This window comes from Triplophysa rosa, linkage group LG24, assembly GCF_024868665.1.
Source record: "Triplophysa rosa linkage group LG24, Trosa_1v2, whole genome shotgun sequence".
Classification (NCBI taxonomy): Eukaryota; Metazoa; Chordata; class Actinopteri; order Cypriniformes; family Nemacheilidae; genus Triplophysa; species Triplophysa rosa.
The window spans coordinates 13,384,041-13,410,425 of NC_079913.1; the positions used below are offsets into that span (position 1 = coordinate 13,384,041).

The 26,385-nt window shown below is 39.7% G+C and overlaps 1 protein-coding gene across 1 annotated transcript; it reads right to left on the bottom strand.

Annotated features, from left to right (window-relative positions):
* Positions 1 to 308: 308 nt before the first annotated feature.
* On the bottom strand, positions 309 to 21,860 carry st8sia1 (ST8 alpha-N-acetyl-neuraminide alpha-2,8-sialyltransferase 1). The gene is made up of 5 exons (XM_057323599.1): positions 21,008 to 21,860; positions 18,112 to 18,256; positions 5,559 to 5,668; positions 4,359 to 4,451; positions 309 to 3,810 (listed from the first exon to the last, which is right to left on the bottom strand). Exons 1-5 carry the CDS (start codon positions 21,184 to 21,186, stop codon positions 3,318 to 3,320), a joined length of 1,020 nt encoding a protein of 339 aa, XP_057179582.1. The 5' UTR covers positions 21,187 to 21,860; the 3' UTR covers positions 309 to 3,317.
* Positions 21,861 to 26,385: the final 4,525 nt, after the last annotated feature.

Consider the following 26,385-nt stretch of genomic DNA (forward strand, 5'->3'; position numbering starts at 1 on the left):
CATGTAACATGTACTGTATGTATCACCCTTATACTGTTTCTTTCTTTCTACAGCCCATTTAACAACAACAACAACAAAAAAAACGTTTGATCAATAAAATGAGTCCCCTGGTGTTTGACAGTCTCCAAGGTGATATCTGGCCTGTGACATTAAAAATGTATTGGACAGGAAATGGAAGCATTTTTTCTGAGCAATTTAAATGGAGTGCCACCGTAGCACTGAGGTCATTTAGACACATTATTATTCATAGACTAGTGAGGAATATGCATGAAAGGAAATATGATTTCAGATCAAAACACACCGAGATACAGACTTCAAACAAATTTAATGTCATTCAGAATTACAATTCACACTACACATACTGCAGCAGACTAGTTGACACTGGTCTTCCTTATTATTTAACAGCAATGCTTTGTTCACTTTTAACACAAAATTACAAATTTTCTCATTACTGGCATAACCCAGTCGGAATTGAGAAACGGCCAATGTTCAGCCCTGTTCCTGTTTACTGTTAGTATAATATAATAAAACTGACCTAATCGGACACCAGCATTTTAGGGGAAAACATACTTAACCTAAGATTCAAGCTCTTGTGAGCTTCACTGCTAGAGTTAACAGTGTATAGTACATTTGAGGTAAGCTGAGTTTCAGAAGGGAACATACCCTCATATGGCTAAGAAACTCAAACGGCAAAACTTAAATATACATAGCGGTTTGTGAGTTTATAACTCAAGATCAGTTTCAAAAACCAATTACATTTCACAGTCATGCATGCCTACATACAAATTATAACCTCACTCATTCACAATACTGAACAGCACAAAGGTGCAACAAAATAAAGGTAAAATTCCTGCTTTCCAAATTTGCGTACACCAAAAAATCTGGCAATTCAAATGTTACAGTAACAACTGTACGTTGGTCCTTCTCTAACCGCATGCTAAGACATTTCAACACCCCCATCCAAAATTTGCATTCATCATTTCATATCATAACAAATCACTAGTCACTCTACATTAGCAACGCATCAGTCTTGGTCCCTCATCATCACTCATCAAAACCATGTGGAGTTAAGAGTTTGTGAGCAAAATAAAATGATCCTTAGACGCAGATAAAAACTGAACTGAGAAGTGTGAAAATGTGTGCAGGGACATTTTTGGAGATACTCGGCACAGGCAAGTGCACACATTTCCCTAAACTCTATAAATGAATCTCATAAAACCTGCCAAAAACATCCCTGGTTTATTTTTTGGACCATCACTAAATTCTCATTACCATAACGCAAAACGTAAATGATGCAGTATTATTTAAATAGTAAAGAACACATCATGGTACAGTTTGTAGAACCGCCTTTAATTTGTGCTGACCTAAGCTAAAGATATAATTGTGAAAAACATTCCGGTAATGAGAAATTCCGGAAATGAGAAATTATGCCAAAATGGTATTTTCACAAATTTTGATTAGGGTTAAATATGGCATGCACAATTTTTTTGTGAGATTCACCCATGGGTCTTGGCGACTTCAATACATTACTGCCTGAAACATACTTTACACAAGTACATAAACACAACTGTTGTAGCAATATGAGCTCACTGCATGTCTCCTGAATGCAATTCAGAACACCCACATTGTAACAGTTTCCCTTTACAGTCAACTACCATCATGGCAGAGCAACAGCTATTTAGACTGTCGACATGTTGTTTATAGCTAGCTACTTAAATAATACTACATCTGGTTTAATGGCAGATATTTGAAATCTGAAATGACCTCATATGACACGGCTAAAACTAATATTATCGTTTGTTTTAGATGTAATGCAATGTGTATACACGATTTAAGGTAAAAAAAACGCTGTATTTTCCACATACCGTGCATGTATGTATCTCCTCTTTGCCCCGCCTCTCTGAAACGCGCAGATTTTTTACAAAGCTCATCGCTTTGAAAAGCAAGGTGTACTATGATTGGCCAGTTAACCAGTGTGTAGTGATTGGTCGAATACTGCAAGCGTGTGACGGAAATGCAACGCCTCTTACCATATTTGGAACATCAGGTTCCAAAGCAATTGTACTGACAGGTATGCCCACCTTACTTGCGTATACATTTTTGCAATTTTACGTGTCTAATACATGCATGGGTAAAAAAACACGTATGCACTCCATATGACCCCTTTAAATACGACAGAGCTATATACTTTTAATGTATTGGCGAAGAGGTTAGGTCAGCACACTTGCACGGCACATGTTTCTGGCACTTCCTTCCTTCCTATCACTCGTGTACCTAAAGCATCATCCTGTTTGGGATGTTGAGACTAAGCTTGAGTGAACATGTTACAACTGGCACCTGCAGAACAAGATTAATACCTAAATCCCTGTGTGCAATTCAACAAAAATATTACAATGCTTAAAAAGTAAGTTACTGGGCAGACTACTAAAAAGACTGCCATTACATTCAGAGAACACAATGCTTATGGAAACAGTAACGAAATTGATGATTATTTACATGGACAAGGTGTCCAGCACCTTAGCAGGCAACAAAAATCTCGCATGAATTTTGCTCCTTCAACCTTGTCACAAGGGCTCACTCCAACCCCCGTTTCTTCATATGATTGTTTCTCAGATCACATCCACATAAAAAGAATAGTAATTGAGAAAACCACAAGCTATGTCAGTCCACCGACGATCAGGATTCTTCCACTGGCACTGAAAAGTTTTTTTTTCTGTAAATGTCCCTGTAGCCCCTGTAGTTCAAACTAAACCTGTTTTAACACAGATCTGTGCAAATGTGAAGGTTTCAGGGATGTTCACATTTTTCCTTATGTCTTTCACAAAAAAAATTAATAAAATCAGTGCTTAACATGAACCGACTAAAAATACAACATGAAAAAGGTCAAAACTTTACGCTCATTTTCTGATTTCCCATTAAGACATGTTTAGTCTTTGGGTCCCTCCCCCAAATCAAATCTATACATTAAGTAAACAAACAGCCCCTGGGAACAAGGGTCTAACTGCTGGTGGATGCAGCTAAAATAGGTCACACCAGACCTCCGCCACCTCCACATGAAAGATACGACAAGCTTCCAGTGAGCGCATACACGAGAATGGGTATACATGCAGGTCAGTGCCTTGGCAATTACAGGCAGGTTGTGTTTGAGGCTGTTTCGGATACATACACGGGGGTCAAGCATTTAGACACTGAAGAAAGAGACCCAGCTTTGGGGGTGGGGGCATCAGCTCACAGTATTCTCATGCTAATCACAGGAAAAGATGGACACTCGGTTCCTGTGGGAATAAAGGGAGTTGCCCCTGGCAACACTTCCACTCCTATTTTTCCCTCTTCTGCTCCTCCCCCAACTTTGCACAATGGCCAACGCGCATACGCAGCGTGCCGCTCTTGTGCAACTGCCAGAGCTGCAGGAATTCCTCAGGCATAGCGTGAAATCCAGAGGACGGCAGAATGTTGTCGTAATAATGGTGGCTGACCGGTTGCTCGTCCAGCCCTATGGAAAACGGCCAGAAACCATAAGTGGTCACCTCCTCGCACAAGCCGAGCGCGAGGCTCACCAGGAACAGCCCCGTGGACAGGCGTTTGCCGTGGACGCTGTGGCGCTTCCAGAATTGGCCGACGTTTTTGAGGAAATCAGGGTTGGCGAAGACAACTGTCTGGTCGGAGGCGGTGTCTGCGAGGGCGTGGTACGCACGGAGGGAGGGCTCAGTACCGGGCTTCATGGAGAACGCTGGCATGTAGATGTAGCTGGAACCGTACGCCTTCATGCTCTCTACGAAGGATTTGCGGGACCAAAGCAGGCTCTGAAAGCTGAAAGATAAACAACGTTTCCATATTAATGACAGCTTTAGTTATGTTTCTCATCATTTAATGTCATATGAATGCCATTGTGTAAACATTCACGCTATATGCCTGACCTTACAGATGTTATATTCGACAACTACAAAAGCAGAAGACACTGCATGTAATAGGAAACGACCCTGTTACTAAAACCAACACGTACTTTGGAGATCTTCTACAAGCTAATGTGTGAATTAAAAGAGATAATCCACTAAGAAGGATTTAATATCAGGCTATCCAGCGTTTCACGTCCTCTTTTATCTATTTCTGGCCCTTCTGTTTTTGCTTCCCTAAATTTGATTACACCCCAAATGTTGCAACAACTACACCACAAACCGGCAAATAAAACCTATACAATTTCATATACAAGCACTTTACGAACAACATTTGTATTGTTTGTAATGCTTCTTTACCAAAGTGGTGTACAGTGAATGGCTTGTTTTTTTTTTAAGTAGGGCACTATGTCCAGTGAATAAACTGGATTATTCCTAAATATAATTTAGAGAAAGCAGATGTACCTCTTTTCAATGATGCTTGGATTAGCGGTCACCAGGTGTGTTCTGGTACCTACATCAGCAGTGTACTCTTTGGACAAAGGAGGAAGGTTACACCTAGAGGTTGGGTGAGAGGAGACAAACAGAAACAGTACAGCAAAATGTGAGGTGTTGTAGGTGGTTGCCAGGGTGTTGATAATGCCCTGTTTAGATTACACGATGACATCACGCACGTTGTTAAGACGGAAAGCTATGTTGTCAGGAAGTAACATAGTCTGACATTAAAATTCTTGTCGTGATATGGACAAGAAACAGAATCTTAAAGGAACAGTTCTCCCAAAAATCTGTCTTCAATTACTCTCCCTCAAGTTGTTTCAAATCTGTATAAATGTCTTTGTTCTGATGAACACAGAGAAAGATATTTGGAAGAATGCTTGTAACCAAACAGTTCTTAGCCACCATTGACTACCATAAATTTCTTTGTTCTGTTGAACACAAAAGAAGATATTCTGAAGAATGTAGGACAGCAAACCGTTCGGCACTTTTGTTATTTTTCCTACTACGGTAGTGGCCAAGAACTGTTTGTGTTTTCTTGATTTTTTTTGTTTTCATCAGAAAAATAAATGTTTTGATGCATTTAAACCTGTTGTTGGGGACTCAATGTTTTGACAGATTTGGAACAACTCGAGGGTGAGTAAATGAAGAGAGAATTTTTATTTTTGAGGCACTAAAACGATTAACTAAAAATAAACCCTAAACTAAAATAAAAATTAAACATATATAGCAACATGATAAATAACCAAATAAATAATGAAAAGACAAAAGCACATAACAAACACCTAAACATTAAACAAAATTTCACATGAAAATATATATGAAAACTCATTCAAAATATTAATAAAACTACAAAAACAAAACTATAACAACTCTGGTTACCAGGGCATTGCTGTGCAGTTTCTAAAATGACCAGGGTGGTCTTGAAAAAGAAATTGCATGGTGTTTGCTTATTGGCCAAAGAGATATCATTAAAGCCCTTTGTATTTACAAGTCTTTGTATTTTGATCTCTAGATATGAGTCTAGGCCCTCCTTCCATGTAGGTTTATGGGATTTTTTATGTTTTCAAATATGTCAATCAACACATGGAAAATGATGGCGATATAGTAATTCAAACATTCTAAAGCACATTTAAATATTGTGAATGGATAATATTCAGTCCATCTCACCTCATGACAAAGTCAGCCTGGTCAATTTCTCTTCCACACTCGCTGTGTTTTAGGACCCCGCCGTTGCCCACCACCGAACACTTCTTTAGAGGAAACTGCAATGGTGTATCCTAGCAACAAAAAACAGGGAAAGTTACACAAGTGGGTCAAGCAATAAAGACTCAAACACACACACACAGTGCATTTCCATTTGTTTTGTGGATGAATACAGATTGAAATCAAGATTCTCTCAATACTGAGCTGCTTCAAAGGAGGGTAAATCAATAAAGAGCAACTTTCACAGTGTCAAAGGAGCTCACAGCTTACATTTGCATGATCACTGTTTTTTGTATCAGATGGGTTATTTTTAGTACACGTTATAAAACTTGTGGATTGTTGGAAGTAGTTTTACAACATCAGCAAGATAATGTAAGTGTTAACAACATCAACACAACAATTTGATACAATTACAATTATTATTTCCTTTTAATAATTATTATAGAAATATAACTGAAAGTTATAATGAAGGGGGGCTAATAATTGTGGCCAGTGTTTATTAGAGAAAAACATTTATTTCATAATGTGATTTCCCCCTACTTTAAATTGTTTTACTTCAATGAAACATTGGATTTTTGTGATTTTTAAAAATAAAAGATCAAAAGGAGAAACAATGCAGATTTATTTTCACAGCATTCTTTGCTCATATTTACCAAGGGGGCTAATATTTTTGTCCCCAACTGTATATGTATATACAGTATATACATATATATATAAAAATCGGTCTGTGCTTAGAATACATTTAATAGTGTAGCAGGTGTGCGATACAGTTTTGAACGTGCACTAGACAGAGCCACTTGTTTGTGTGAAGTGCGATTGTCGTTGTGCTTGTTCGTGTGTCAGGTTAACTAATGCCTCACCACTATTTATTTTTGTTTCTATTTAGTTTTTGAGATTTAAACTTGTTTTCCGGCTGCAGTGAGTCCATTTATCTAGATCCCTGATCTGCGCGATGCGGAAAAATGTGGAAGGAATCACATAAGCTGCACAGTTTAACATGTTACAAGCGTGACACTTGTGGATTTGTCTGTATCTCACTATACGAAGACATGAACTTCATCCATCAAGCTGTTCTGAGTTTATTTTACAAGCGGTTTGAGTGAAGCTACCGTCAAACACACTGAACCTCAGCGTCTTTGTGAAGACCCGCCAAAATAAAAGTCTGCTTAATTTGAACCAAATAAAAAAAAAGATTTAGCGAGCGGTGTAAGGTACCTACCAGCGAAAGGTCCCCGCGAGGAATTCGCCGCTTTTGTGGAGTGGGTGCTGGGGAGAAATGGACTCATTACTCTGTTTGCCCGGCTGAGGACATCTCCAGCCCCACTCCCAATCCAGAGACCAGCCAAACATTATCCTGCTGCATGGAGCGTCTGCCAGAGACACCGCAGACGGAGAGCCTGTACCCGCTGCGACACAAGTGCCAGCACATGAGTCCGCTACTGAGCCTGCCATCGCCCTGGAGCCTGAGCCTTAAGACACGTCCAACCAGGTGCATGAGCCGGCAACGCTGTGGGAGTCTTGGTGGAGATTGATGGCTTTGAGGGAAGCCCCGCCCCTACTCCTGCCGCAGAGGGTGAGCTCTTACTGGACTCTGCCATTGAGGACTGGGCTAATGAAGAGGATTATCGGCTGCTGCCTTCCCCGCTGGTCCCGTCCAGCTCTTCGTCAGCCAGCACCTCCTCTTCAACCTCCAAGAAGGTCCCACCCAGCCTCCCTCTCCCGCCTCCTCTGTCCTCCTCCAGTCCGTCTGCCCTAGGTCTGCTGGCATCTGGAGACCCCTCAGCTCACCTTCTGCATGTCAGCGCCGTTGGGTCGGATGAACTTCGGGATCTCCGGCTGCCAGCTACCTCAGGGGTTTAGTATTCCATGTCTCCGCCTCCAGTCTCCGAGACCCGGACTCCACCTCGGCCCTCCGACCCAGCCGCTAAACCTTGGCCCCTGCCTCCCTCATCTCCACCGTAGCCCGTCATCCCACCAGGATTTGCATTCATGCAGGCATTTTAAGTGCGCCAATTTCACTGTAAAAAAATTCTACTAAATGGCCTTGTGTGCGTGGGTGTACACATCTTTAAATCGCTTTTCTTGAAGAAAAAACACATTTAATAATAACGCTGCTAAAAATCCTTTACCTCCAAGTTAATTGCCATCTCTGTTTGAAACATGAAATTGCATGTTGCTTTACATACCAGCAAGAGACCCTTTCATGCACGCCTGGTCTGTGTTTGTTTATTGGTCTGGCTAGTGTCTAATAATATAACTATTTATATTTTATTTCATTTATGTTAATAATAATTTAAATTATTATTTTATTATATAATAATTGTATTAAATAAACGATTTGTTGAATTTTGTTGTATGTTAATTTTATTAAATAAACAATTTGTTGAATAGGTCCTGTAGTTTTGTCGCTTTTAAAGAAACCCTATGGGACATTGACATCTAGCAGTTGAGCTTGGTATTGCAGTCTAAATTCAAAATATTGGAGAGGCAAGTTTAGCCAAGTAACGATTCTTCTTGGTTTCTCTTGCTTGTTATCAGAAATAATCTACAAGCACTCCGAATGTTTACCAGAAGTTAAAGTCCCCGTGAACCAGAAGTTGGGGTGGAGTTAACGGATGCTCTGCCCAAGCCGCCTAACATACGTCATTTAAGACGGATAGTCATTACAGGAAGGAAGTGCATTTTCAGATTAAAGATAAAGATTATGAGGGCACACTAATTTTTAAAAAGAGAATGACCCACATTGATAAACTATTTACAATAAACGCTGCAATATTTCATGAAAAAAATAGGCATTGTAATTTTTTATTTCACTGGGACTTTAAGGGCAGTCCAGGAATGGGCGCAGTAACGTTTGTTTATGTTGTTGCTTTGAAACCGTCTATATCCGACCTGACAGCTCAAATTATGAATCATTATAATATTCATACCGATGTGAATCTGGCTAGGCTAAGGAGACAAATTCAATACTGATTTGTGTTTATTTCAAACAAAAAGATTACAGATTGCAGCTTGCAGCTTTAAAAAGAGACTGGCTATAGTAAGACAACGGTTTCCCAGAGCTCTCGGTAAACATTCTCAGTAAATCACAGAGTAAGTATACTTTAGTGTAGCGTGGGCATGTGTGAACAGCAAATAGACGTTGCAAGTGTGTGTCCATTAATAATTAGCATGGGCTTTGAGACAGAATAGGAGGACGAACACTGCGACTGTGAGACGGCAGGGTGCCCAGTCCATGAAAATCAGGAGCCATACGGGTGTCTCTACCATGCCTGTTTATTTTTATAAGGCAGAGTGCTGGGCTTTGCATCATGGAGAGTGGGGCTGGAAAGAAAAAAAAACAGTACCAACTGCTTCTCTTCAAATTCACATTTAGCACAAATCATTGTAGCATATAGCTAAATCTGAGACTTGTATAAGTTAGTTTTAGGAACAGTAAGAAGGAACATGGTATTTCTTGTGATTTTATGACCTAGAACAGTGGATCCAGTCCATTCACTGCACATTATGTACGTCTCCCTTATTAAACACACCTCAAATCATCAGCTTGGTAGCAAAGAGCTCTATTATCTGAAACGGAAGTGTTCAGATAATTGTTATTCACTAGTTGCTGACAAGCAATCATAGATCACAGACCTATCAATCGTGCAGTGTGGGTCAAGGGAACCGGAAGCTTGAGAGAAGTGAATAAAAACAAAAACAACTGCATGCAGATACGCGCAGATTAACCACCTAATCTATACACAGAAATGGTTTACATTTTAGCTACAAAATGTTGATTTGAAAGAATTATAAAAATAGCCACAAACTGAGAACCATCCAAAACACAAAACTCTCAAATTCATGTTGCACACAAGAGGAAATCCTGTTGACTTCCTTCATTCCTATAGACCAGTGGTCACCAACCCTGTTCCTGGAGATTGACTGTCCTGCAGACTGCAGCTCCAACCCTGCTTCAGCACTCTGTCTGTAATTATCAAGCAAACCTGAACACCTTGATTAGATAGTTCAGGTGTGTTTGATTGGGGTTAGAGCTGAAATCTTAAGGACGGTTGATCTCCAGGAGCAGGGTTGGTGACCACTGCTATAGACTGTTTCATTGTCAACCTTTTTTGAAGTAGCTCAGGTATAAACCATAACCATGACCAAATTTGATTAGAAACTTAAGAAACTTAGGGCGTTTTCACACCTGTGTATCAAATGCTTTGTTTTCCGAAACCGGGGGTTAAATCGCTACAATATTTAAATTTATTTTAGTTCGGTTCGCATTCACAAGGCAATATTTCCAAACGGACCAAACTTTGTTAATAAAAGTCACGTTAGAGTAAACTCTCATTCGATTGGTCAGAGTGCATCTGTTTATTTTCCGGCCGGTAACGCGAGTGATAATGAGCGTCAGCTGCGCGTTGTCACGCGTATCTCACGGCAGAGCTCGGGAAGCATAAAAGGAGGAGAAGGACGAGAGAGAACCAGGCCTGAATTTTATGTTATGTTTTATTGTGTTTGTGTGGCCGGCAGTCGACTGTGAGGGAGCTGTCAGCACTTTACTTTCGTTTTGTTGTTTGTTTATTTTATTAAAAGTTTGGTCTAACGTTCGCCGGTTCCCGCCTCCTTCCTTTGAACATTGTTACAAGGGAGCCATTAGCAAAACAATCCCTTTTGCGTCATGCAACTTTACATAATTACCCATCATACATTGTGATACAGTCTGGTCCGTTGGGTCGGATGGCTTTCACACGTCTACCGAACCGCTCCAGAGTTCGTTTGCAATCGGGTCGAGATCACCTTGTTCAGGTGGTCTCGGAGCGATTGTTTTGGGGCGGATCCTAGCGCGATTGCCGTGTTCACATATGCCTAAACGAATCGAACCAAGAGAGAAAACGCACCAGGTTCCGAAACAAACCCTTATGTGTGAAAACGCCCTTAGGTACATATCAGGTGGCAGATGAAAAATCTAGACACAGGCAATAGATAATTTTATTGAATATGTATAATAATTGTTTAGCTCACCAACAAAACACTTATTAGGGGTCAAGCCACGAAGTGGCGAAGACTCCAATTGCTTCCGTAATTTTTCTTATTATTCTGCTTCTTCTTCTGCCATTGAAGTCTATAGCAGCCAGTAACGGATTAACGTAAAGGCTGGCCTAGGCTGCAGCCTAGGGGCCACACCTGTTTAGGGGCCTCTGATTGGCCAGATTTTTTTTTAAAATTTACTTCAGCGAACAAAAAATAGACTCTCATTGGCCCATAAGAAATATAACAAAAAATAGGCCGGTGATTGGATAGATTTGGGTCACATCTGTCCAATCAGCTGCCGGTGAAATCATGTCAATCATTTTCATTTACGTCACTGCTATTGCTAGTCGGCATAGCGGCAAAATGTCCGAAAGAAAGTAAACTAGTGGAGCACAAAAACGGAAAATACAAAGGTTAAAAGAACAACGGGACTAAGATAGCTGCAGGAGAACTGGCAGCTCGCATTGGCTAAGAATGGTGCTGCGGTTGAAACAACTGCAGCGGGATCCTTTGGTTTTGCAGCAGTTAGCTCATCTTGTCATCGGTAATATGACGGGAGTTCACAATGGCATATTATACAGGTTGGTTTTTAATTATGGCTTTGTTTTATACAGAGTTTAGGTAATGCACAGTGGTTTGTGTCTCAGTAAAGATCCACCGAGGCGGTTTTAGGGGCCGTTCATTTTTCACGTACAGGAACTTGAGCTCTCGTGATTTGCCACTGCAAAGTAATCAGGAATGCAGAGAAAACACTCTAGTATTTGCTGTCTCAATGCGTGTGTATCCGAGTGCGATTGTTCCCGACATCCCTCTCAGCATTGGTTTGTGTCTCAGCTTGATTCTATCGAACCCTGGTGCGTTTGCATTCATCTTACGTCTTCACGAATGCGAAGACACATGATAGTAAACAGAACACGGGTCAATATATTGTGTTTTTTATTCACTTGATGCTATTATGCGCAGCTCAGAGAAAACAACATTTGGTCTAACTGTATGTTCACTTGCAGAGCTTTCTGCTGCTTATAACAGACTATTTATCAGGACTATTCTCAATTCTGGAAACGTCGTATTACCATTCATTTGACGCTCTGATTCTACTCGCAATGCGCAAAACAATGCAGGCTCACTCTTGTTTAAATCCAAGGTAAATTACCAATGCTATCATCTCTTACATGTGTTTTATTGAAGTAATAGGCTAAAGAGCATGAGGAGGGTTCGGTACCCTGGTGCACACCAGAGTTTGCGTGACAGCTTTTACATTAGCGATTTTTCATGTAAACCATGCCCTGTTCCAAACTATACTGCAAGCGTGAAAGGCACCTGAAAGCCACCTAAGGGGGGCCTCACCCAAAGAGCAGCCTAGGGGCCCCTGACCACCTTAATCCGCCCCTGATAGCGGGCCATAGAATCATACATGGGAAAGTTGTGAAATTTGGCACACACATAGAAGACAGTCTGAACTGTAACCATGGCAAATATAGAGTCTCTAACCCAAACTCCATAGCGCCACCAACAGTCCAAACTTTCACATACATTTTTGCCTATAACTTTTGAACCGTACATCCTAGAAACGTTTTCTTTCCTTTTTCCTCTGAACCCTTGGCTCATAGCGATTTGAATGCAAAATATGACATAATTTTCCGTCATGAAAATTTTCCTGCCATTTTGAATTTTTCGAAAACCCTACGTTTTCGAACTCCCCCTATACGGTTTGCCCCTGAAATTTGGTATCCAGCATCTAGAGACACTGCAGACAAAAAGTTATTAGAATATTTTTGATTTTTAGATATTTTTTTCTCGTATAGGAAGTCTACGAATGTGACGACAAGCACGCCAAAATAGATTTGATGCTGTATCTTTGCCAAACTTTTATGTATCGACGCGAAACTTGGTACATGTCATCGCAGTCATGACCTGAGGTAACATAAACACAGTTTGCCACAGCGCTACCTACTGGTCCAGAGATATAAAAAATGGTTATTTTTACTTATAACTTTTGAAAACTTTAGTGTAAAAAAACAAGTGGTCTTGTTTTGATTCCTTAAAGGAGACATCAGATGAAAACCCCACTTTTTCTGTGTTTAAGTGCTATAATCGGGCCCCCGGTGCATCTAGCAACCCAGAAAACATGAAAAATAAGAACCCAGTAAGTTTGTTTTCGTTTAACTTTCCCTGCAAGCATGTGAGAAATCGAGCCGTTCAGATTTTGCTCCGATTGTGACGTCCAAAGCGGATTTTATTATAATGTTACCGCCACTTAATCTACACAGTTCCACCCACCGCGCTCTGCCATTGTTGTTTTCACAAGCGACAGCGTTGTACGTGACGCCATGGCTAAAGTTTGTCGACAACATGCAATGTAGTCGCTGCACAGAGTCCAAACCTAGGAAGAGACAGGAATAGATTCATTTTATTTTTAGTGGAAATCCATCAGAAACCATAAGTAAAAAACTGCTTGTTTGCGCGAATCACTTCAAACTGGAGTGCTTTTTCAACCTGGGACAGTACAAGCAAGATTAGCTTCAAAGTTGTTCCTCAAGAGGGATCGAGACCGACTGAAAGAGACAAAACTGCCGATGTACGTAATATTTATCAACAGTCTGAATTGACGTAAATGTACCGTATATATAGGAGCATATGATAGCGAAGGGAGCTAAGTCAGTCACGGGCTAAATAGAACATTCAAAGCCAGTGTTAAACTTACTGTATATAAGTGCAGATGGACACTTGGAGTTTAGCTGTATGAATGTTAATACATTATGTGCGTTAATATGTTTAGCCGAGGCAAGCTGTTTGTTTTGCTAATGAACAGGGGCGAACACAGGGGTTAGTTTCATTTTAAACATCTCAAATCATTTGTGCTTAGGCTGAAAAATCTGTCACAGCAAACTAGCTCTCACGTTGTGTGTGTAATGTTATAACTTGTCAATGACAAGCGCTAAAATCCATGTAATTCCGCTGAGATCCGCAGTGGATTCCATGGATTTTAGGTAAGCATACGCACAAAGTAAGCGCATTAGGATGCGCTGTTTGCTGTGACTGATTTTTTTGTCTCCGGACGAATGATTTGAGACGTTTAAGACGAAACTAACTGCAGAGGAATTCAGGAAATATCATTTAGCTAAACCATTGCCATGGCAGTACTACACGTGTGTTGAAACGCCGGACAGAAGGGGGGTGGGGTTAGCTGTAACTCATTATCAGTTAAAGAGACATGCACCAAAGCGGGTTGATGTGAGCGTAGCTGTTTTTGACGAGGCAAGATATGAGCAAAATATGTTCCAGACATTTCATGAAGACCCTAATAAATCATACCAACTTGTTGAAAGTGCTCGTCTGAGGAGACCTTTAAGGTATGGAGAGTCGAACCATACCAAATGTTCCTCATTCGTCCATTGTGGGCATCGCCCATTTTAAATTTTGTCATAAAATGCGGTATTTTACGAACACAATAACGTATCGCTACGAAACTTGGCATGGTTCATCAAGGTCAAGCTATGAGAGGACTTGAGAAGTTATAGAACTGAGTAAATAGAACTGTAAATATTTTATTATATCTTGTTATTTATCATGTGACAACACTGAAGAAATGAAACTTTGCTACAATGTAAAGTAGTGAGTGTACAGCTTGTATAACAATGTAAATTTGCTGTCCCCTCAAAATAACTCAGCACACAGCCATTAATGTCTAAACCGCTGGCAACAAAAGTGAGTACACCCCTAAGTGAAAATGTCCAAATTGGGCCCAATTAGCCATTTTCCCTCCCCAGTGTCATGTGATTCTTTAGTGTTACAAGGTCTCAGGTGTAAATGGGGAGCAGGTGTGTTAAATTTGGTGTTATCGCTCTCACTCTCTCATACTGGTCACTGGAAGTTCAACATGGCACCTCATGGCAAAGAACTCTCTGAGGATCTGAAAAAAAGAATTGTTGCTCTACATAAAGATGGCCTAGGCTATAAGAAGATTGCCAAGACCCTGAAACTGAGCTGCAGCACGGTGGATAAGACTATGCAGCGGTTTAACGGGACAGTTTCCACTCAGAACAGGTCTCGCCATGGTCGACCAAAGGAGTGCAGCGTCATATCCAAACTCAGCGTCATATCCAGAGGTTGTCTTTGGAAAATAGACGTGTGAGTGCTGCCAGCATTGCTGCAGAGGTTGCTCATACCATACTGCAGAGTGCTCAGACCATACGCCACACACTGCATCAAATTGGTCTGCATGGGTGTCGTCCCAGAAAGAAAGCTTCTTCTAAAGATGATGCACAAGAAAGCACGGAAACAGTTTGCTGAAGACAAGCAAACTAAGGACATGGATTACTGGAACCATGTCCTGTGGTCTCATGAGACCAAGATAAACTTATTTGGCTCAGATGGTGTCAAACGTGTGTGGCGGCAACCAGGTGAAGAGTACAAAGACAAGTGTGTCTTGCCTACAGTCAAGCATGGTGGTGGGAGTGTCATGGTCTGGGGCTGCATGAGTGATGCCGGCACTGGGGAGCTAAAGTTCATTGAGGGAACCATGAATGCCAACATGTACTGTGACATACTGAAGCAGAGCATGATCCTCTCCGTTCGGAGACTGGGCCGCAGGGCAGTATTCCAACATGATAACGACCCCAAAAGAAGCTGAGGGTAAAGGTGATGGACTGGCCAAGCATGTCTCCAGACCTAAACCCTATTGAGCATCTGTGGGGAATCCTCACACGGAAGGTGGAGGAGCACAAGGTCTCTAACATCCACCAGCTCAGTGATGTCGTCATGGAGGAGTGGAAGAGCATTCCAGTGGCAACCTGTGAAGCTCTGGTGAAATCCATGTCCAAGAGGGTTAAGGCAGTGCTGGAAAATAATGGTGGCCAAACAAAATATTGACACTTTGGGCCCAATTTGGACATTTTCACTGTGGGGTGTACTCACTTTTGTTGCCAGAGGTTTATAAACTAACTACAGCGCCTGTAAGGAGAAATTGCAATTATTTTCTACCGTAGATCACAATGAACTGTCTAAAATAATTAGATCATCTAAATCAACAACATGCATGCTAGACCCTATACCTACAAATCAACTGAAAGAGATGCTCCCAGAAATTATAGATCCTCTTCTTAGTATTATTAACTCATCTCTGACATTAGGACATGTGCCTAAATCATATAAGGTGGCTGTTATAAGGCCCCTTGTCAAAAAACCTCAACTCGACCCTAGAGAACAAGGGAACTACAGGCCTATATCGAATCTACTAGGGATGTTAATGATTAATCAACAATCGATTAATTGTCAATAACAGTTTACTCAAAATAACTTAAGGATGATTGAGTTCAAGGTAATGCACGTGTGTGCGGCTCATGCACAAAACAACTACAGGAGAATCATGGAAAACCACAATGGCCATCCACTTATTACATTACTTGGCTACCGACACACCTTTGTTTTAATTTTTTTACGAATTTGCTCATAATTGCCAGAGTACACATCTGAGGCGGCGACACGTTGTATATTGGTCTATATGTTAATTATTAAATACATAATTCTATATTTGATTATATTATCAATCACACCGATTCATTATAACAAGGCTTTTATTTAAACTTAGAAACCTTTATATTCCGGTGAGGAAGCTGGCGTCTCACATAGCATTTGCGCAACCCTCATGCCTATGCCACTGCGTGCTTGTCTGTGTGTGTGTCTGTGCGCGTCCGTGTGTCTGCAAGTCTGTGTGTGTGTCTATGTTTCTGTGTGTTAGTACGTGTGCATATTGTGTGTGTGGAGTGTTTTGTATGTGGGTATGTCTTTCTTCTGTGTTTTCACCTTTTTCTTGGTTTTACAGGTATAACTATAATTGTTTAGTCAATATGTCTCATGTACAGCTGCTTTGTAACAATGAAAATTGTAAAAAGCGCTATATAAATAAAGTTGAGTTGAGAATTACATAGAGAGGCAATGAGTACTGTATCATACGCCATAGAAAGCTGTAACTTTCAACAAAAGCATGACGCTCGCTCTTCTAAACTCATAGCGCTCTGGGTAGCTTGAATCTGGGCTGCAGGCGCGAGAGGTTACTCATAGAAACGTTGTTTGCTGTTGATTAGTGTCGTGGCGCTTGCGCATAGCACTGCATGCGCGTATTGGCCAGGACAACCTAAAATATTCATATATTTTATGATGTATTTTAACGATCAAATGTTGGTGAAGGGTAAGACACCTGGCGAGCCACATGATTTTTGAAACGTGCCTCTTGTGGCTCGTGAGCCATAGGTTCCCGACCACTGGTTTAGGAGATTATTTTTATTCCTACCCGTCCAAGATTAAAGGTGCAGTAAGAAACACTGTTGAGAATTTTAACAAACAATTTTGTGAATATTTGCTAGATGTCTGTTTTTGGTGTATGTTGAAAAAAACATTGTTTCGCTTGTTTGTTTGCATTATTTTGCTAGGCCCTTAGCTACTATACGTCTATCTCATGGCTGTGTTGCATAGTCCATTTAATAGTTTACATTTAAATAGTTATTTTGAGGGCGGAGCAATAACAATGTGTTTGTTAGGTTGTCAATTTCAAATATCAACAACGTTTGAAATGTCTTACTTCTTCTTTAATGCAGCGAGAAGGATGATAAGGTAGGATAACAGATAAGCCTAGTGGCAGGGGTGTCATGCTGGCCTCCCTGCTAATAATAGCCAGCAGGTCTCTGTCTATGACTTACTTGACAGTCGTGTAGCTGCACTGTTAATATTTCTAGAAAAACAAATAGGTGGGTACCCTTTTCACAACTAATATTGCTAAGTTTAATTGGTAGAACACAGTGGCATCACTGTGGGGGCCTGTGACATATGTGACAACCACAAGCAGTGATATTGCGCAAGTTTGTAGCAGGGGTTGCAAAAACACTGCTTTCCGTTCTTTTTGCCTTTTATACTTAGTTTGAAGGATAGTATGAAGAATTTGTGTCATCTGTGATGGATTATGGATGCCATAAGGGATGATAGACTGGGATGAAATGTTTCTCTTGATTAGCGTTTGTGTAAAACTGTAAAACATGTCATCCAGTAAATGACTAGATGGTTATTAATATAAAAAACATTTTCTTCAATTTTCCAAGATATAAAATTACTCATGTCATAATATAAGGTTATATTATTACATTAACTCTATGAGAACACACATTTTCACATGGTGAAAAGCATAGACGGCATTGTCTACAGTGCCAAGGGCGTTGGGTGCCAAACCCATACAAGTCAAGTGGCAAGCTGCTTTTTTTCTGGAAAAAGCACAATACCGTTTAGCATTTCTCAACTTATTTGAAAGGTTTATGATCTTTATTTACTGTCAGAAAATTATTTTTGTCATGAATTATGAAAAATCCCCAGTATGGCGGAGCTATTGATCCATCACAGCAATGGTCTATGTACAGTATGTCTACTACTGTGAAACACAGTAGGTATAAATCACTGCATAAGGTGCAACCTAAAGATAACTTTATACAGATTTTAAAACAGACAATACCTGAATAAAGAATGAGTACGTCTCATTGTTGACTTTGTGGTAATGGTAAAGTTCCCCGTCGTACCATAAGACCTTCCCAATTGGAGAATTCTCTTTACTCAAAACAAACATCCTCTTTGGGTCACAGCATTCTGTGAGCAGCTTCCTGCAAAAATGACAAGCATTAAATAAAAAATACTGACAAGAAAAAAAACACAAATGGGCTTTGTGGAGAAACATTGTCCAAGGTAGTTAACTGGGCCAAACTGTATGACTGTGTAAAAGAAACAGTTACATTTACATTATTATTTGATTACAAAATATGAAACCATTCTTTGTTTCATTTAAAGTAAAACCATAACCATAGATTTACTATCGACAAAAACCATGATATTTATTTGGGTAGTTGACAAATAAACAAAGGTGTAAATAATGCGGTGTAAACGCAAAAATGTATTTAAAAGCTGTAGAGATTAATCTGCATTGTTAATTTTTGTTCTAAACGTTGTGCTCTCACACCATAGGACACATGTATGGTTTATTTGTTAAAGGAACACTCCACTTTTTTGGAAATAGGCTCATTCTCCAACTACCCCAGAGTTAATAAATTGAGTTTTACCGTTTTGGAATCTATTCAACTGATCTCTGGGTCTGGCCATAGCACTTTTAGCATAATTAAGCATAGATCATTGAATCCAATTAGACCAGTAGCATGGCGTTCAAAAATGACCAAAGAGTTTCGATATTTTTCCTATTTAAAACTTGACTCTTCTGTACTTAACATGTGCTAAGACCGGCGGAAAACGAAAAGTTGCGATTTTCTAGGCCGATATGATTAGGAACTATACTCCCATTTAGGGTTGTCTTCAAAATATCGATTAGGGCTGCTCGATTATGACAAAAAACATAATCACGATTATTTTGGCCAATATTGAGATCCCGATTATTTAACACGATTACTCATTAACTTTTAAAACAACATAGAAAATAAATAACTTGACTTTTAAACTGTGAATTCAACTGAAAAATTAATGTAAAGAAATAGCACAGATGAACCACTGTAAGGAAAGTGGTGCGCTGTGGATTTATACCACAAGAAAAGAGAGGATCCTTGCAAAATGGAATGTGGCACAATAATCGTTTTAACTCAATTATTTTGTTTTTATAATTGTTGAAGCCAAAATTGACGATTACAATTAATTTTCGATTAATAGCACAGCCCTAATATCGATACGGCGATACATCGATATGAGCTCCTGACGATGCGCGCATCGATACATCTGCCTCCGTATCGATTCTGCAGCACTTTTGAAATTAGCCAATTATAATGCAAAAATATTGTGTAACAATTATTAATGGTGTAAAGGATCTGATCGGAGTTTTTCCGTGTTCCATACGGATCGCCCCTCACGATTATGCAATGTGTGATTAACTGCAACGTTTCACCATCATAAAGTGAAAGGTTAAGAGCGCGCTCTCTTACCTTCTCTGCATCCGTGAGCGCAGTATACATGAAAGTGCATTTTCGTATCAATCACGTAAACGGTTGCGTTTAAGGCAATGTTTAAAGTAAGTGTCGTGTAGGCGCTAATTCAACACACATAACGCAGCAATGATTTTGCCTGATCCATTATAAAACTATTGCACGTGATTAAAATCAATGAAACTCCCTCCGCTGGAGGGATGTAGTGACGTGCTGCTTGCTCATAATACAGTAACGCGTTTGAAAAAGATGTGAAAGAGCCACAGTACATGCGCGTGTAATAGAAATTGAAGAGCAAAGACCTGCTTAAATCTTACAGCATCTGTCATGTTTATAATATATCTAGAAATCCGTCATCTATTTCAATTCAACACATTTCTTTTTTAATTAAATCTATTTACACTGACTGCACGTTTATGCATATATTCATATTTATTTGTTATACATATTGTCTATTTGTAAAACACATGCATACATATGATGTAGCCTAGAACCCCTGTTTTAGAAACAAGGGTCTATAAAGACTTGATCTTTAACAACTTTATACTCATTCTCCAAACTAATTTATGCATTGATTTGTCAGATTAACTGATAAGTAGTTATGAATGGCAATTTTCTGCAAGTATATTTTGCTCTAAATCTTTCATATGAGAAATGTAATAAAAAAGTAACCCGTATCGGGATACATATCGTGTCGGGGCCTTGTATCGGGATGCGTATCGTATCGTGAAGTTGTTGGCGATACACAGCCCTACTCCCATTACGGCGTAATAATCAAGGAAGTTTGCTGCCGTAACATGGCTGCAGTAAGCGCAGTGATATAGTGCTACAGTGTCAAAAGTAGAAATACATTTCTAAGAGCGTGAGCTCTCTTCTCCTGCACCAACCCTACCCCTCAAAATGTCTGTGCATGGCCCTGCGTCCAGTGCTCCCCTAAAGTCGTTGCAACAATCTGCGCATGCTCACTCGCTTCATCGGTTCTTAAAAAGTGCGACGTCTACAGTCAATGCTCTGCTTGTGTATATCCACACGAGAACCAGATGAGACGGCAGATACACTGATCGCATCTGCAAAATTAACTTAATTAACAGCAGACAGACTACTTAGACAGTCTAGAATGACATTAACAACTGCATCAATCTACCTTAGACATTCTTTAAGAAAATTAACCATGTTTATTTTATACTAGGATTAGTAACCACAGTGTTTTTGGCATAGGCTATTTATTATCATTGGCAAATTCATGATCTTACCACAGTGACCATGGTTTAGTAGCAAAATCGCGGTTATTTTCGGGTAAGCATCATTTATCCGTATTCATGCTTATGTAACTGTAGTTAAATCAAGGTTAATTTTCGCAGGGGATGTGGCCTTTACATACTCTTACAACGAATATACGGTAAGCCCAAATGCTTTTGAATAACGTTAAGTTACCTGTACAGATCTATTCCCGTTTGGTTTCGGGTCCATGTTTGTCCCTGCCGCAGAATCTCATCCACCATCTCCTTGTCGCTGGGTATCCTGTCCACTGGAAAGATGTAGAGCCAGCACAACGCCAGCACAGCCAGAGTAGCCCATACAGACTTGCTCCTGTGACATCTTAAAGACATCATTCCTCCGATCTGATCACACAAATCCCGAACAACTAGTCCAAAAACACGTGCTCACCACTGACCCGTTATTATATCTGTGTCACTTCCATTATGAGCAATAGCAAACCTTTTGAATACCGTTATCCTCCTCTTTCCATCATGCGATCAGATCGGAAGAGAGGCTAACAGAGATGCATCAGTCTCAGAATTACATTCATGTGCATCCAAATGCTCCTTTCCGCTTCTGGTTAGCTATTCTGTACGACCGCAATGTCGAGCGCGTTACAATGGGATGTGGTCTCCATGCATCATTTTAGTATGGTCCAGGTAGAGGAATCTCGCGGGTTTTAACACGGAATCCAGAGATCTGTCTTAAACACCGCCGATGTTATCCGCGTTGAGCTCTCTAACAAATCTGATCCGTGCGCCCATTTCCATTATCGCCACATCATCATGGCTTATTTCTATGTCCCGCTATTCAAATAAGTAAGTAGAGCATTCCCTCTTTATCTAGCCACTTCCGATGCAATCTTCTGACTAGTGAGAGACAAAGCTCAGTTGCCCCCAGTGTTCGTTATAGTGCTGCCCTCTTCTGGTCAATGTATCCACAATCGTTTGCAGTTATGAATACCAGCGTATGTGAATATCACCACGTCATCTGAGGGTTGCAGGACATTTACCATACAGCAGGGCTAGTCAACAAATGCAGCTGCATTCGAGCTATCAAGACAATGAAACCCTTGTGCATCAATTTAAAAACCTCACACTTAGGTAAAAAAGGACAAATATGTCCATGTCCTAAAACAAATATATTAAAAATAAATTAATATTTTTCTACTTTCACTTTTGTTTTAGACAGAATCAGTTCTAATTACCAAACATTCATTTATTTTCTGAATTTTAACCACTTTAAATGTCAGTTTGTATGATGCCACTGTTGTAACTGTTTTCCATATAGTAAATCATGGAGATTTTTATTTTATTATTACAGTTTTAGATATGTCAATAATCATCAATAACATTAATTAAGATGCAATGTTATTTTTGAGTAGAGTCAGATGTCAGACTTAGTTCCAGAGGTAAACAATGTTCATGTAAAAAACATAAAATATCATGTTCATATCTCTGATACCAACATTCGAGATCATAACTACCCAACATTCATTCATTGTCAGAGTTTTAACCTTTTAAGTGCTTACATAAAGCCATGCACATGTACAATCTATTATTATTTCTTAATGTTAAAAACTGAACTGAAGGGCTTCTGAAATCAACTTTTGAATAAGAAAATAATAAGATATTAAGAATAAGAAAAAATGACCAAATGCAAGAATTGTCACGGTTTGGGACAGAACCTAAGCGCAGGCAGACAGAGAGTAAACACAAAACTTTATTAAACAAAAACAAAAACAACGGGTGGAAGACTTGGAAGAGCCTGGCGATTCCATGACATTATCACATTCAAAATATAAAAAACAAATGGAAAAGGACAAACATGTCCATCACAGCGCATGAGGGTCCACCGAGGGACCACTGTGGTCTGTCAGAAAAAATTGTGATTTGTATGGTCAAGTCAAGACTGTTGAATTGTTGGGTATTGTACTGTTAGTATGCTCTTTTAAGCAACTCTTCCCTATGTGCCTGGTCCCATTTCAATGCAAATAACTGCACAACTGTCGCAATGCCCTTCTCTACCTGCAGAGAGAGACATTGGCATATATAACTGCAAGGCATATGAGGATTAACATAAAAATGTTGCCAGTCTGTCTGGAAAAGGGCCTACACTACTACACTACTCTTTCATTATTTATATTGTCTTCAACCTTTTAAAAAGGTACTTTTTATTCATAATTTGTTTCAAGTTAAACCAATATTTTTTTAACAGAATTATTGTTGTCTAATAAAATAAATTGATATGTTGGCACAGTTAGATTTTTGTTTACAAATTTAATTACAGACATTTATGGATATACTTTGAGATCAAAAGATTAAGATGATTAGAAACAATTCAGCCAAATGTTTGATTGTACACTAGCTTGACATTCCACACCCTCAAAACTATGTGTTTAATAACAAATAGTGTACTTAAACACCGGATGATTTATCTTAAAACAATCAGTACTGTTGGTGTAAAACAGAATCACCAGTTTCCTCATTGTTCTTACTTCCCTGGAATAGAGTCGATGTGTAACATAAATAAAAACTGGTTCCACAACCACTCTTTCATTTCTCTCCATGCTTTAGTATAAATAAATATATGTAGGCCTATATAGGTTTGACAGTTCTGGGTGAAATTTAGCATTGTGTTACTACGAAGAAGAGGAAATGGAGAGAGAAAATATATTTCATTTTAGTGAACTATCATGGCATAATACATATAACACTGGCGCTATATGTAAAAACAAAACAAACTGTGATTGATCGGTCAGTTTTTGGCAAGTTCATCTGCGAGCACCAGCCGACAGTTAATGATCAGGCTACACAAAACAAATCTTACCTGCTCCCTGGGGTACACATACTGCAATACAGACCACCGTAAAAAGGTTGACATTTTTCAGTACTTTTAAAGGGACAGTTCACCCCAAAATAATGATTCTGTCATCATTTACTGACCCTCAGATTGTTCCAAATCTATATAAATGCCTTTGTTCTGGTGAACACAGAGAAAGATATTTGGAAGAATGCTTGTAACCAAACAGTTCTTGGCCACCATTGACTACCATAGTAGGAAAAACTGCTTTTTAAATGTCTTTGTTATGTTGAACACAAAAGAAGATATTTTGAATAATGTAGGAAATCAACCATTGTAATTTTTCCTGCTATAGTCCATCAACATCAACAGCATAAATAATGTCAGCAAACACTAAAACTCTTCTCCTTTTTTAATAATAACAACTGTCATGGTTCTGCCACCAGACCAAGAAAGACATGACATGAGGAGGCAGAATCATGACAGAACTTCATGTTTAATGTGGAGAGAGGCTATGGTAAATGTTATCTTTAGTCCTGTCTAGTTTAGTTAGTCTGTGTTCCTGTTTATCATGTCATGTTTATAACTTTGTTATTTTACCCCCTCGTGGGTTTTTGTTTTGTTATTATTATTAAATGTCTTGTTACATGGGTCCTGGGTCCTCTGTCCTTGCTCACCCCCGTTCGTGACAACTAACCATATGCTCCAATGCATGCTGGCAACTTTTAAATGCATACATGTTTGGATAAACATAATAATCTTTACTAGCAAAACAAAATAATAAATCTACCCTTCCTAACTTTGTTGAAGTTACTTTATTACTTTTGTTGGGAGAATGGTAATATTTTTATATGTTCGTTTTTTTCTCATTTTGAGTTGTACTTGTTCTAACTCCTTTCCAGATTAATCATTGATTTATCTACAGATTTATACAGATTATTGTGAGAAAAGTGTTTGTGTAAATGTTTAACCAATTTGTGGAAGGCGTTCCCTGAAGTTGGTTTCAGAGAACCAATCTTACAGGAAAAGTAATTTATATAATTGCAAGAATAAAGCCCCACCCCTATGTCACAGAGGCAAAATCAGATCGTACCAAGTATACAAATAAGGTGGTGCTAATTAGGGCTGTGCAAAAATATCGATACATGTAACTATCGCAATATTTTTTTTTTCAATAGCGTATCGATAGTGATACCTCTACTATCGATAATTTAAAAAAAATCTTGTCATATACATACGGCCAAAAGTAAGTGGAAGCGAGCATGGTGAAAAATATAAGAACGCATGGAGCTCTCAGAGCTGATGTGTGGGTGTGCTTTGCTTTCCAAAATAAGTAATGGAGTAATGAGTTATATAAAATAATGCTGTTTGTAGGCTTCGCAAGTCATGACACAAGTCACTTGGCTACTGCAGTGCATTAGACAAAAAGATTATTAAGAAAAGTAACAATGACATTTATTGAGCTTTCACGGATGTGACACCAGCACATTTACAGCACGGATGAAGCAGGGGTTTTATACTGCCCATGTTCAGTATTTTAACTGTAATCAGGGCTCAACATTAACGCTTGTCCGGGACAAGTAAATATTTTGTATGGGCAAGTGAGAGAGAATTTTACTTGCCCGACTGGACAAGTAACTTGAAAAAAAGAACAGTGCGACATATATGTAGAATAATAAGAATATATGCATTAGACAGAGCTGCGTGTTTGTCATGGTTGTGCTTGTTTGTGTGTGACAATAATCAATGGCGCACCGCAGGGCCGTAGCTAGAGAATTCTGGGCCCCCTGAAAAAATATTGATGTGGGCCCCCACCGCCTTCCAACTAATAGAGGGACATTTTATGTCAAGTTTTATATCATATCACTTTGACGTAGTCTATTTACATCTAACATAATATAGTATTGTTGTTGTAAACCCTATTTTAAAAGTTGAATGTTTAAAAATGTTATAGGAACTTATGAAACATTGTCTTAAATAAATGCATGAAGACTTTTAACAAACTAATAAAAGAATAATACAACACAATACGTTATTAAATCATAATAAATAAAACAGATGTAAAAATGACCAGCAGTACTGTATAAAAGTCTTATCAATCAGTCTGTTATCAAATAACGTCTTGGTTACGGATGTAACCTCGGTTCCCTGATGGAGGGAACGAGACGTTGTGTCGAACCGACAGAATGGGGTTTGTCTTGAGAACCTATCATCTTCTGAGTATTTAGAAAAGGCCAATGAAAATTGGCGAATGAAATTTGCATGCCGGGCTCCTCCCCGGATGTCCGGGTATAAGAGGGAAGCCGGCGTGCTCATTCATTCACCTTTGGTCTGAGGAGCCTAAAGCATCCTCCCCCGACCGCTGGGGTGGGCGGCCAGTGTTGTGGCATGAGGGACACAACGTCTCGTTCCCTCCATCAGGGAACCGAGGTTACATCCGTAACCAAGACGTTCCCTTTCTGTCGGTCTCTCGACGTTGTGTCGAACCGACAGAATGGGGTTCCTATGGAAAACGCCACAGCACTGAGCCGCGTCACAATCTCTGCGGAGCGACGTTGACTGGCCTGGGCGAGTCAGACGAACACGCTAACGCGAAATTATGACCTTCCAGTGGAGAGGAAGGGGGACCCAGAGCTTTCCACAAAGTTGGAGCTAAGGGGTCAGGCAGCGACGGAGAAGGGGTACGGGCCTGGTAAGCTTATTCGCGCCCCTAGGAGGAACAACGACCAGAGACAGGGGGTGGAGAGGCT